Genomic DNA, 14,443 nt, shown 5'->3' on the forward strand with positions numbered 1-14,443 from the left:
ATCCATCCATCCATCCACCCATCCACCATCCATCCATCTACCATCCATCCATCCATCCATCCATCCATCTACCATCCATCCATCCATCCACCATCATCATCCATCTACCATCCATCCATCATCCATCCATCCATCAACCATCCATCCACCATCCATCCATCCATCCATCCATCCATCCATCCATCCATCTACCATCCATCCATCCATCCACCATCATCCATCTACCATCCATCCATCATCCATCCATCCATCAACCATCCATCCATCTACCATCCATCCATCCATCTACCATCCATCCATCTACCATCCATCCATCCATCCACCATCATCCATCTACCATCCATCCATCATCCATCCATCCACCATCCATCCATCAACTATCCATCCATCCATCCATCCATCCATCCATCCATCCATCCATCCATCCACCCATCCACCATCCATCCATCTACCATCCATCCATCCATCCATCCATCTACCATCCATCCACCATCATCCATCTACCATCCATCCATCATCCATCCATCCATCAACCATCCATCCACCATCCATCCATCAACTATCCATCCATCCATCCATCCATCTACCATCCATCTACCATCCATCCATCCATCCACCATCATCATCCATCTACCATCCATCCATCATCCATCCATCCATCAACCATCCATCCACCATCCATCCATCCATCCACCATCATCCATCTACCATCCATCCATCATCCATCCATCCATCAACCATCCATCCATCTACCATCCATCCATCCATCTACCATCCATCCATCTACCATCCATCCATCCATCCACCATCATCCATCTACCATCCATCCATCATCCATCCATCCACCATCCATCCATCAACTATCCATCCATCCATCCATCCATCCATCCATCCATCCATCCATCCATCCACCCATCCACCATCCATCCATCTACCATCCATCCATCCATCCATCCATCTACCATCCATCCACCATCATCCATCTACCATCCATCCATCAACCATCCATCCACCATCCATCCATCCATCCACCATCATCCATCTACCATCCATCCATCATCCATCCATCCATCAACCATCCATCCATCTACCATCCATCCATCCATCTACCATCCATCCATCTACCATCCATCCATCCATCCACCATCATCCATCTACCATCCATCCATCATCCATCCATCCACCATCCATCCATCAACTATCCATCCATCCATCCATCCATCCATCCATCCATCCACCCATCCACCATCCATCCATCTACCATCCATCCATCCATCTACCATCCATCCACCATCATCCATCTACCATCCATCCATCATCCATCCATCCATCAACCATCCATCCACCATCCATCCATCAACTATCCATCCATCCATCCATCCATCTACCATCCATCTACCATCCATCCATCCATCCACCATCATCCATCTACCATCCATCCATCATCCATCCATCCATCAACCATCCATCCATCTACCATCCATCCATCCATCCATCTACCATCCATCCATCTACCATCCATCCATCCATCCACCATCATCCATCTACCATCCATCCATCATCCATCCATCCATCTACCATCCATCCACCATCCATCCATCAACTATCCATCCATCCATCCATCCATCCATCCATCCATCCATCCACCCATCCACCATCCATCCATCTACCATCCATCCATCCATCCATCCATCCATCCATCTACCATCCATCCATCCATCCACCATCATCCATCTACCATCCATCCATCCATCCATCTACCATCCATCCACCATCCATCCATCAACTATCCATCCATCCATCCATCCATCCATCCTCTCATCACTCAGTATCTGTCATGACTAGGGTCATGCATACATTTTTATTTTTTTTATTTTACAGTGTGGCATTCACTCACTTTGCATCCTTGAATCAATCCGTCTTAATTTAAGACTTAAAAAACACTCGCTGCACATTTTTTAGTCCAGTTTTTAAAGTTGACAAAGGCTCACGCTGCAGATTATGAAAAATCGGAAACCCTATCAAAACGTGTAAATACTCGTAAAGGCATTGTATTCAAGAATCTAAAAAAATTTTTTAGAATAGTCTTTTGAGTCTAAATAGACTTTCTATTTGATGATATTGCATTAATTATAAAATATTTAATATAATGATACACTCTTCTCCTTCATCTGATGATTAGCATCAATCTTCAACATTCAAGGGCCAAAACATGCCTTGCGAAAACTGAAAACAAAAAAAAAACAAAAAAAAAAGCTAGCCACAAGAGGGTGCTAGAACTGCACAAATGTAAATCAACGCGACTTTTTTTCACAGCTTTTAATATCGTGACATGACTACGACGATATATATATGGCAGTCTTAATATCACAATATCACGATATTGCCGTTATCGTTACATCCCTAATAAACATATGATTTTTTATTTATTTATTTTTTTAATCCAGGTACAAATCTGTCTAAATTCAAATGTAATTTTTGTTAGCGATGAGTAGCAACAAGACTCAAATGTGAAGGTAGGGAAGAAGATATTAAGATACGCACGCACATCCACAGGTGAAATTGGAGCTCAGGTGAATCTGACACCACCACAAAAGGCCACAATCTCACGCACACGCACACACTGAGCGCATGCAGGAATTCTCGGCTCAGGCTACACGCCACCGGGATGCTCATCAATATTTCATCAACAGAACCCCCCCACCCCCTTTTGTGTTCGTGCATGTGCGTGCGTGACCGGAAAACACCTCGGCAACCAAATCAACACATGACTACTTCTTTTTTTTTTTTTTTTTTTTTGGGGCCATGACACCCGAGTGCGACAACGCAGAAAATAGCATCTGATGTTTTCCTGCCGTCTACAAGCAGCCCACCTGAGAAAGGGCGACGCCCACTAAAAAAAAAAAAAATGGCCAGCAGGTGGCAGCAGAGTATAAGAGATCAACCAGGGCCATATTGCAACAAGCTGTTTTTGCCACAGTTTTAAACAGGTGTGAATAATGATGAAACCTGGCTATATTCTAATGCTAATTGCTGCAAAACGGAAACAGATAGACTCTAGAGACTCGAATCTTTCTTTTGGTAGGTTCCATGTTTTTATGGGGGGGTTTTAAACGGAGAAGCTAGCCAAACCTTTCACGCGTAGGCCGAAACGCTCCGGGCTTTAAATTTAGTTGTTAAAAGAAGCGCAAGACTGATGATGCGGTTCTAAAATTGTCCCCTACAATTTACTATTGGAGGAAAACAAAAAGCCAATATGAGTCGACGCAACGTCTCCGTCGATAGCTGCTGACAAGGGTCAAATCCGCCACCAGGGGGCTTTGTTCCACAGATCAATTGAGTGCTTGAAGTGTTCCACGCTGAGGTTGACATTTTCAAAGTAACCTTCACGCGGGCATCAATTTTACAGCTTGGACAAAAACGCTGCCTTTTATGCTAAACTTTAAAAAAAAAAAAAAAAAATGGAGAGCTTTGCCAATTAAATATAGACTATAATCGGCCCTTCAGGCTGCTTAAGTTTGATCAATTAAATAAGAGTTTTACCAAAAAGGTTTCATTTTATGCCTCTATAAAAAGCCAGCACTTTTTTTTTTTTTACATCTGATTAGTAAAAAGGTGAAGAAATTTCAGTTTATAAATAGTGAGGCTTACCAAAATTTGCAGTAAGCTGAAAATGTTGGATTTGTTTGTGTCTTAAATCAGCTTTGGTAAGAATAAATAAATTAATTAATTAATTAAAAAAAACAAAACGTGATAGATTTCTGTTTTTGTTGACCCTAAAAATTGACCTGACTGTCGATTTTTGGGCCAAAGTCTGAATAGAAGATGGATTTTCCTTTCCTCGATCAAGCCCGCATGCCTCTTTTCAACAATATGGGAAGAGTCTGCCCTCTTGTGGCGAAAAACATTCATTACAGCCAAATCATGCTGGTTCTATTTGTTTTCAAATAATGTTTGCGCAATTATAAAATAATGGATACATGAATAAATAATGATACTTAATTGATAGATTGCTCATTTATTACATTTAACTTAATAAAAATAGTTTCCATATTATTAATTTCCACAGCAAAAATTTGCAAAAAAACACGAATATGTTACATTTATTTTTCTATCAAAATTATCCTTCGTTTTCTGTCAATTAATATCATACGTGATTTTTAAGTGTTCATTTTAAATGTGCAGTATTTATTTCGCTTTTGCTGTATATCCGTACAAACTTTTTGTGATCTTTTATTCTTTTTTTTTTCTTGTAATCACCAAACAATATTTTTTAAGAAATTCAAACTAATACTACAGCTAGATAAATAAATTAAAAAAACTGCTCTAAAATAAATGTAAATTATCTTAAATTAAACAACAAAAGCCAAGATTAAAATTAAAATAAAACTAAGTAGAACGAACGGAAGGGATGATATAGTTCTGAAAGAAAAAAAACACACACACGACTTTGCCTTTTTCCACACGCGAGCGACTAAACTTCCAACTGCTGACTTCAATTTCCAACCATACTGTATGCACGCTTGTCATTTGCTTCTGCTGGCGGGCGAGGGAGGGGGCGGGGCCACGATGGGGTATCACTCAAATAATCACTCCCACTTCACTCGCTTACTTTTTTCTTTTTTTTTTTTGCGTCATCCGCGGTTGAAAACGTCTCCAACTGTATGCTGGCCTTCTTCCAGTCGACTATAATGGGAAATGTTTTTTGTTTTTTTTTCTTCCAGCCTTCCCGGACTGCTTTTTGAATACGCGAGCGATGCCCTAAATGGAAGCAGATGTTGCCGACGTCGATGAGCAACAAAAAAAAAAAAAAAAAAAAAGTTGACACGGGCTCCAATCGAACCGTTTGGGCTTGTTTTCTTTCTTTTTTTTTTTTTCTCCACATAACTGTCGTGTGTTCTTCTGGCTAAATGAATATTCTGATGAATATTGTGCTTGTGGAATATCAATTAAGCAACAAAATGCTCCCGTTTTTTTTTTTTTTTTATCCATTCTCGGCCATTTTGCCACTTGCTGGTGATTGAAATGACATCACGGTTGCTCTGGTAACAACGCTTGTGTCCAAATTCACAAGGCCGGTTCCTCCTAAGGCCGAATTTGTCGGCTGCATGACGTCACTTCCGCCACAATTCGACAGCACGCAAAGACTTACATATGAATGGATTATCAATGTTGCTTGTCGGTAGTGCATTGACTGACACTCCATTCATATGTAAGTGTGTGCGTGTTATCGAGTCGCGCCGGAAGTGACGTCATGAAGTCGACAAATTCGGCCGTCGGAGGACCCAGCCATGTGAATTGAGACACAGGCAAACCAGTCACGGTGTCGGTGTCAGATGTGATCGGGCTGCCAGATTGTATCGTGGTCGCCTGCAGATGACGTCACGTTACTGGATTGTCCGGAAATTGTCCGTTTACAATTGTTCGAAATCACAAAATTTATGGACTAAAATTGTAAAAACGTAAATAAAACTATTTTCTTTCCAATGTCAATCAACTGGATCATTTCCAGCAAATCCTGTAGAGCGATGTCACTGCGCTTTGCCACCATCTTGAGGTGAAGCGATGAACTTTTGACTCCATTTAAAAACAGGAATAAGCTGGACGACTTTTTTTGTGTGTGTGTCATGCAAGCAACGTCCGCGGTAACCTAACACGTGCTCCCCTCTGGCTAAATGTCACAAAACTGGTCGTCATGGTAACGGATGACACAATGGCGCCCGGTTGGCGCTGTTCAGACTTTGGTTGTGTTCCGAATCCTTCACTGGTCTCCAAAGCGGGATGTTTGTGTATATAGTGGACGGCAATTTGGTTCACGAAAAAAAAAAAAAAAAAAAAAAAAAAGTCTACTAAAAGTCAAGTCAAGTCTGATTAATCGTGAAGTCGGCTAAAAATATATTTTTTGCATTATGAAACATATGTATGAGGTGCAGATATTACTTTCATCCACTTGGGGTCGCCATACTGTATTTCTTAAACTTCCACCTTTTTTTGTAGTCGAATATTTTTGAGTTAGTCGATTAATAATGGCTGCCCTACACGACACATTTGAATACAAAATGGCAACCTCACGCATTATATTGTGGACAGAGTGATTCTCAACACTGCCTATATGGCTGCATTCGATCACCGCATACAAACAAAAAAACAAGATTGTTGACATTTGGAAACGTGTTTCTCATTGTACTTTGAAGCTGAGAAAAAAACAACAACAAAAAAACGTTTCAGTGGGAAACCACGATGAGGACAAGCAAGCAGTTTGTTTTGTTTCTCCCTTCCTGCTTGAAGGGAGCCAGTCGGACGCTCGCTCGCTCGCTCGCGTAGGCGAACACAAACATCCATTTGGCTATAAACTAGCAACACATTAATAATGCATTTAAACGGACCTTCTCATCATGAAGTTTATGAAACGCGGACGCCCGTTTATCGCAGTCACGTTCCTGACCCTTCTGTGAAATATAAAAAACGGAAATTATTCAGTACTTTGGGTGGGAACAAAAACACAACAACATCAGTGTGTCTTTGCAGCACGATGACACACGAGTACACACAAAGGCGTGTCTTTGACTCTCACTCGAAAACCACCACGCGTGCTGCTGTGATGGATGGCCCAGCAGACGCCGAGCGTCTTCCAGGAAAGCCTGGCAGGTCATGTGACTCACTCAGGCAGAGCTCGACAACCGGCAAAGTGGAGAGCGCACGCACACGCACACAGCTATTAAAGTCATCAGCTCGAGGCTCACCTCGGTAAATTTGTTCCTACGTACGCCGCAACCGAAATAGCGGGAAATTAGGAATGCGGAGGCGGAGCGGGACACGCGTTGGCAAGCAATCCATCGTGCCGGCTTAGCCCGATGTTAGCATCGAACGCCGCTCGATGGGGCAGTCAGCAGCAACTCCCAGGAACAATCGGCCACAATCTTTCCTCAACAAACTTCCAGTGAAAAGGACCCCAGTCTTCCTTGAAAAAAAGACCCCAACATGACACTAAAAAAAAAAAAAACACTTCACTTTCCTTTTCAAAAGACACTTAACTTTCCCCAAAAAAGAACCCAGTAATCACCGAAAAGACCCCAACCTTTCTCCAAAAGGCGCCCCAACTTTCCCTAAAAAGGACCCTAGTTCCCCCAAAAGACCCCAATCTTTTCCCAAGAAACATGAAATCCACCCTTCTCTTAAAAGGACCCTACAATCACCTAAAAGACCCCAACTTTACCCCTAAAAAGTGACCAACCCTTCCCCTAAAAAGGTCCCCGAAATCCCCCAAAAGATGCCAACACATTTCCCCCAAAAGCATCCCATCGTTTCCCTAAAAACCTCCCCAGCAATCCCCTAAAAGACCCAAACCTTTCCCCTGAAATGTGCCCAACCTTTACCCTAAAAAGGGCCCCAGCAATCCCCCAAAAGATGCCAACTTTTTCCCCAAAAGCAACCGATCCTTTCCCTAAAACAGATGCCAGCAATCTTCTAAAAGACCCCAACATTTCTCCAAACGGCGCCCCACCCTTCGGCTAAGAACGGCCCCAGCAAATCCCCTAAAGACCCCAACCTTTTCCCTAAAAACTGTGCAACCCTTCCCTTAAAAAGGACCCCAGCAATCCCCCAAAGACCCCAACATTTCCCCCCAAAAGCATGCCATCCTTTCCCTAAAAAGGACCCCAGCAATCCCCTAAAATACCCCAACCTTTCTCCAAAAGGCACCTGACCTTTCCCCGAAAAAGGACCCCAGCTATTGACCCAAAGACCCCAACATTTTCCTCCAAAAGCATGCCATCCTTCCCCTAAAAAGGACCCCAGCAATTCCCCCCCCCAAAAAAAACTCTCCAAAAGGACCCCAGCGACCCTTCCCCTAAAAAGGACCCCCGCAATCCCCTCAAAGACCCCAATCTTTCTCCAAAAACACCATCAAACTTTCCTCCAAGAAAGACCCCCAAGCTCCTCCTAAAAAGATCCCAATCACTCCATTAAAGGACCCTAACCTCCACACAAAAACAGCCCCAACCATCACCGTCACCTAGCTAGCTTTGCCGCCATCTTGTGGCATCTATACGCAATTACATTCCTTTTTTTTTTTTTTTTTTTTTTTTTTCTGGGGTGGAGGGCAATTATGTTTGGGATGCCTGGAATCACCCTCAGTGAAGATACCCCAAACCAGCATCAGCTCATCCCTGATTGGACAAGCAGGTAAGTCCCCCATTTGCCCGTCCTTGAATGCAAGCAGAGCTCATGCAGGCAAACCTTACCTGGTAATCTCAAAGCTGCAGCCCTTGCGAAGGAGCAGCGCTCTCTTCCGCATGATGCCTTTGTCCTTGCCGAGGTAAACATTTTTATCCGAATTCATCAGCGCGCACTCGGTGAACTCCTTCCCCACCCCCGCCCCCGCCTTTCCAAAAAGTATCCCCTGAAAAAAAACAAAAATCCTTTCCGTCCGAAAGTGATCTCCCAGACTTGTTCCACCTCCACCAGCACCCCCCCACCACCCTCCACTTTCTCCTCCTCCTCCTCAGACGGGACAAAAAGGTTCCGTGAGGGAGCGTTCGCGGGCGCACCGTCGCCGGCCAGTCGGCGCCTCCATGCGGGCTTCGGGATACGGAGGGGCCGCCTGCTCGGGGGGGTTCGTCGGGGCGTTCCAGACGCGTCCGGCCGCTCGCATGCGGTGGAGGGGTATACGCTGCGCCCTGGCTGGGGACTCCTCCTCGCAACTATACGCTGCCTCTGGACAGAGTGTGACGGGAGGGAGGGAGGGAGGGGGAGAGAGAACGAGAGAGAGAGAGAGAGAGAGATCAGAGGCGTAGTTTGTCATTAGGCAAAGCAGGCAATTGCTTGGGGCCCCCCAAAGGGCCAACAGATTTGACAGAGATCCTTCACATTAGCAGTGCAGCAATGACAGCTGACCGTCTCAAATTCCTTGAATCAGGTGGGGGTTTTTTTTTTCTTTTAAAAAAACGACCATGTATAGAAAGGATTTTTTTTTTAGATGACTATGTATAGACCATGTATACTAACATGTTTTTTTAATTAATGACCATGTATAATAAGACTTTTTTTTTTTTTTTTTTTTTTTTTTTTTTTTAAAAGATCAGGTATATAGTAACGTGTTTTTGTTTTTAAAATTGACCATCTAAGAAAGGTGTTTATTTATTTTTTTAAAGATGACCATGTATCATAATGAATCTTAAAAAACAAAAAAGACCATATAAGGTTTTTTTTTCAATGACCACGTATAATAAGCTTTTTTTTTTTTTAAGATCATGTATATAGTAATGAGTTTTTGTTTTTAAAAATGACCATATAGTAAGGTGTTTTTTTTTTTTTAAAAGATGACCATGTATCATAATGCATCTTAAAAAAAAAATCCTGTTTTTTTTTTAATGACCATGTATATGTACTATGTACTATGTATAGACCATGTATACTAACATGTATACATACATAAGCTTTTTTTTTTTTTTTTTTTTTTATTTTTTAAGTAAGGTGTTTGTTTTTAAAAGATGACCATGTATCATAATGCATCTTAAAAAAAAACATGTATACAAAGGTTTTTTTTTGTTTGTTTTTTTAAGATCATGTATATTGTAAGGTGTTTTTGTTTTTAAAAGACGACCATCGAAAATCTGTTTTTGTGTTTACTCGATCGGGATGATGCACATGTGCGATGTTGGCCTAAATATTTGCAAGTTGTTTTTTGTTTTTTTTTGTGATGGTCTCAAAGTCATTTCCAAATTGTTTTGCCGTCAAAAGCTAATTTGTAGTTTTGGTTTTGATGAGCAAAAATGTTTTGCTCCTTTTTCCGCTTTTTTTTTTTTTTTTTGCTAAGAAACCCGCTGTGTTACCACACAACAGAAAAACTTTGCTTTGCCGCCGAGGGCCGTTGCGTAAAGAGCAGATGCGCCCCCGTCACATTTCTTGGCCAGCCGTTAAATGACAGTAAACAAGAGCTTAATTGTGTGGAAAGAGCAAAAATAGAAGAAAAAAATTCATCTCAGCTTCAAAACAATAAGCGGTCAAATAATCCATTATAGTCGGATGAATTTCACAGCAGGAGATGTCGCTTTCTATCGCGCTTTGGGATGCGTCATCGGCATAATCACAACTTGTGACATCTCATCCGAGAGAGCCGTGAAAAGGAAAAAAAAAGAAGAAAAAAGTAGCAAACAGTTGGACATTTCAAAGTTAACAGAACGTCAAATAAAGTTGGCCTGTCAACTTTATTGTGGGAATGCTCAGCATTCCCACATATGTTATTGTGATTTTTATTCTCCAAACTTTTTTTTTTTTTTGCTGCGTAACAACTCCCACATAATACTTGCAATTTACACTGTTCAAATTTCAACTAGCTTCAAATATTTACGCCTCCCGGGGTATACATCGTCTCATTCCACATTAATTACAGTATTTGCACAATTTAACATTCAATATCAACTTTTCTCCCCATTCATTTTCATTGGGACAGACATTGAACTTTTTTTTTTAAGTCACAGTTTCTAGGCCCACTTCCATACACCAGGTCATAACTTCATAATTTATCTCTCCATTTACTTCATAAGCATTCCGCATGCGTTCAAATCTTAGCATTCCGCTTTCAGCATTCCCACGCAATTTCTACACAAATTGCACTTCGTCTAGTTATGCATTTGAAACATCGAATCGTCTTGAATCCGATAGGCGGCGAGTCAAGGGCCAAGCATCCGCTCCAGCTTTTTGTTTTGTTTGCGTGCGTGTACGAACGCACGCGTGGTCATGACACTGACAGGCCACCGGGGCGGTAATCGCTCTCCATCCTGCCGCTGATGAGGGCTTCAATCGAAATGTCAGCAACACCTGCGCAATGTCAGCCCATCAAAGCACGCTCTGCCATTCGAGCTTCTCTCGTCGTAAACATTGCGCGGCAGACTATAACAACAATAATAACTAGACGAAGTGCAATTTCTGGAGAAATTGCGTGGGAATGCTGAATGCTACGATTTGAATGCATGTGGAATGCTTTTGAAGAAAATTGAGAGAGAAATTATGAAATGATGACCTCCTGGTTTACTGGACAATGCACCTTAACACCAACCTGGAATTGAAGTTATATGGAAGTGGGCTATTATATATGTTATATATTATATCATATATATGGGCATATTTGCTTTACAGTATTTTCCCAAGCTATTCCTGATGCTTTTGAGGCGCGTGTGCGTGTTGTGCGTATGTGTGCACTGTTGATTTGAGCTGATTACAAGTAAACCAATTACTCTGCCTTCCAGGATACATCTGCCTCCGACCATTCCCAGCTAATCTGCACAGAACTTATTAGCATGTTGCATTTGCGGCAAAAAAAAAAAAAAAAAAACATGAGACAGATAGCAACAGTCCATCAGAAAGAAAGTACATGACAAAAAAAAGAAGCTGGGAAAAGCATAACGAAAGAGCCAATCGCCCCCTTTTATCTCGGCAAGGACAAGGTCGCGATGCGGATGGACGCAAAGGGAGCGACACTGACTGCAAATCGTAATCACTGCCACAAAAGAAGCTGTGGTCTGCGTCACCGTGTGTTTGTTATTGGATGGATGGAGTTAGCGATAGAGAAGAGATGGAGAGATAACAAGGTAGCCAATAATAAGAGAGAAAGACAGATCACTTTAGCAGCAATGCACTCTTGCAGAAAACTATCAAGGTGGAACATTTCACTGCATGCTTTGAATGGAGGAAAATCTAATTGAGATGGATAGATGGATGGATGGATAGTAGAAAGCTAGCTAGCTTGCTAGCTAGCTTGCTAGCTAGATAGATAGATAGATAGATAGAAAGCTAGCTAGCTTGCTAGCTAGATAGATAGATAGATAGATAGATAGATAGATAGAAAGAAAGAAAGAAAGAAAGCTGGCCAGCTAGCAAGATAGATAGAAAGATAGATAAATAATAAGCTACAAAGGTAGCTAGCTAGCTAGATAGCTAGCTAGCAAGATAGATAGATAGATAGTTAGCTAGAAAGCTAGCCAGCTAGCAAGATAGATAGAAAGATAGAGTTAGATACAAAGCTAGCTAGCTATAGCTAGCAAGATAGATAGATAGTTAGCTAGAAAGCTAGCCAGCCAGCAAGATAGATAGATAGATAGTTAGCTACAAAGCTAGCTAGCTAGCTAGCTAGCAAGATAGATAGATAGTTAGCTACAAAGCTAGCTAGCTAGCTAGCAAGATAGATAGATAGATTATAATAGCTAGAAAGCTCACAGCCAGCAAGATAGATAGATAGATAGTTAGCTACAAAGCTAGCTAGCTAGCTAGCTAGCAAGATAGATAGATAGATAGATTATAATAGCTAGAAAGCTAGCCAGCTAGCAAGATAGATTGAAAGGTAGATGGATTAATAGTTAGCTAGAAAGCTAGCTAGCTAGCAAGCTAGATGCTGTGTCCGAATGTGCACCCTACTCCCTGTATAGTGCCATACTGAGGGTTCCTGCCATTTTGTAGAATGTCTAGGGTGCAAAAATGTAGGGCACTCAAAATTACCCACAATGCATTAAAATCAAAGAATCAAAGCATTAAATATCTACTATGGAAATAATTAATTTGTTTTGATTGAAACTATGTTGTACGACAAAGGAAATAAAATACAGTTTTAAAACGTTTTCGTTTGTAATAATTTATGCGCTGGTGCGTCGTACCAGGTAACGGCGGTCGCGTGACAGGAATCGCCAAACAGAATGAGGGCACTACATATTAAGCCACGACAGAGTGAGCTAGCAATACAGGCTAATTGCTAGCTAGCAAGATAAATAGGTTGATCTATCTCGTTAATGCGTTTGGTCTGTCCCCACATCGCCAATTTTATGCATTACTAACCAATTCAAAGTGTTAAAATAGCTTTCGAACAAACCCCTTCACTTTATTGAACGTTAGCTGCGTGTCAAGTGTTGTATAACGCTCGTTCTCACTCTGTGGGAGCCGTGCAGCGTTACGTTGACTCATATGTGAAAGTCTGGATGCTCTCTTAAAAATAAGTTTAAAAAAAAAAAATAGTTAAGTTCGCTACATTTGAGTAAGCCCGTTTTGTTAAAAATGGACACCTATGTCGCGTTTCGGTGCAGAAGGACGTCCAACGCGACTAACGTGCGTTTCCCGACAGCACCCGCGCTAATTAGGGTGTCGTTGCCATGCAGGGGGACGGCGGCAAGGACAAACCGGCGACTCTCGCCAAGGTCGCGGCCGCTGCCAAAGCCGGCGTTCGTCTCACAGCAGATAACGACTCAGGGAGCAGGAAATGATTGGAAGATGGCGCCAGAGATGGCGCGTTTGGGCAACGTGACGCAGGTACGAAAAAAAAACAACAACAAAAAAAAAAACAGGAAGTCGAAAAATGGAGAGGTAAATTAAAAGACATAAATCAACCTCACAGGAAGTGATCAATCACGTCTTTATGTGCGTGTGGACAAGATTGCCAGGCCGCCATGTTTTTTTTTTGTTTGTTTTTTTTGCATGTCTGCGTCAGCTTCCCGCCAATCAATTCATCAGCCACCAGCGCCGAGAGGGAATCATAATCATCATATTTCCCCTCTCCAGCAGGCCCGGAAAATGTTTTCGCGTGTGACGCAAATGAGCAGGTGCAGACGGTCAACAGACCGAGCGCATTAACGAAGCAAAGTGGACAATTTCCTGAGCGTTTTATCAACCTGGACCCTTGAGACTTTTCTACATTTTTGTTCACGGCGGACAAGCTTGCCCAATTTCATGCTGCTAAGTACAACTGAGGTCAGGTGATTATTATTATTATTATTTTTACATAATGACAAAAGAAGCAATTTCAAAATGGGGCCATAAATACGAGCAGCGTAGTTGTTAAGTGGTTAGCATGAACGCCTCACATTCTGGTGTCGGAGGTTTGGGGAATGCTGAAATCGGGCTGTTTTGTGGGCGCATGCAAGTAGCGCCATCTGGTGGGTGGCTGTCTAAAAAACACTCAACTCAACTTTATTTATAAAGCGCTTTAAGAACAGGCATTGCTGTATACAAAGAGGAGAGGCATATCTATTTTCGTGGCACACAGGGGTCACTATTAGCAGTTTTCAATAAGTAACTGTACATTATATCAACAATTTATAATTGCTTCATTGATTCTTTACCATGTTTAACTCATTCACTGCCATTGACGGAAAAAAGATGTCAAATGATGCATTTTTTTGCTGGTTTGGAAATGAACTTGTGAATAAATAACTAAAAAAATAAAAATAAAATCAAAGCGGTCCTTGCAGCTTTCTATTTTTCTGTATGTGGCCCTCGGAGGAAAAAGTTTGGACACCCCTGGTCTTAAGAGATGCGAAAAAAATAATGTATCAATTAATAATTAATTGCTAAATTTTCACATACACAAGGAAATCAAAGAAATGGAGACAAATGTGCATCCAGATTATTAATTTGCGATTCTTAGAGGGATAAAAAAAAACAAAAGTCAGTTTGTTTA

General features: G+C 41.7%; 1 protein-coding gene across 4 annotated transcripts in view; it reads right to left on the bottom strand.

Moving 5' to 3' along the window:
* Positions 1-14,443, bottom strand: part of garnl3 (GTPase activating Rap/RanGAP domain like 3) — a 49,375-nt gene that overhangs the window by 31,746 nt on the left and 3,186 nt on the right. For all 4 annotated transcript variants that reach the window (XM_077496844.1, XM_077496842.1, XM_077496843.1 and 1 more), the window contains exon 3: positions 8,244-8,715. In XM_077496844.1, the coding sequence (XP_077352970.1) occupies positions 8,244-8,341 (98 nt within the window). In that variant the 5' untranslated portion in view covers positions 8,342-8,715. The remainder of the gene's footprint in view (positions 1-8,243; positions 8,716-14,443) is intronic.

The sequence above is a fragment of the Festucalex cinctus genome, chromosome 15 (genome assembly GCF_051991245.1).
Source record: "Festucalex cinctus isolate MCC-2025b chromosome 15, RoL_Fcin_1.0, whole genome shotgun sequence".
Classification (NCBI taxonomy): domain Eukaryota; kingdom Metazoa; phylum Chordata; class Actinopteri; order Syngnathiformes; family Syngnathidae; genus Festucalex; species Festucalex cinctus.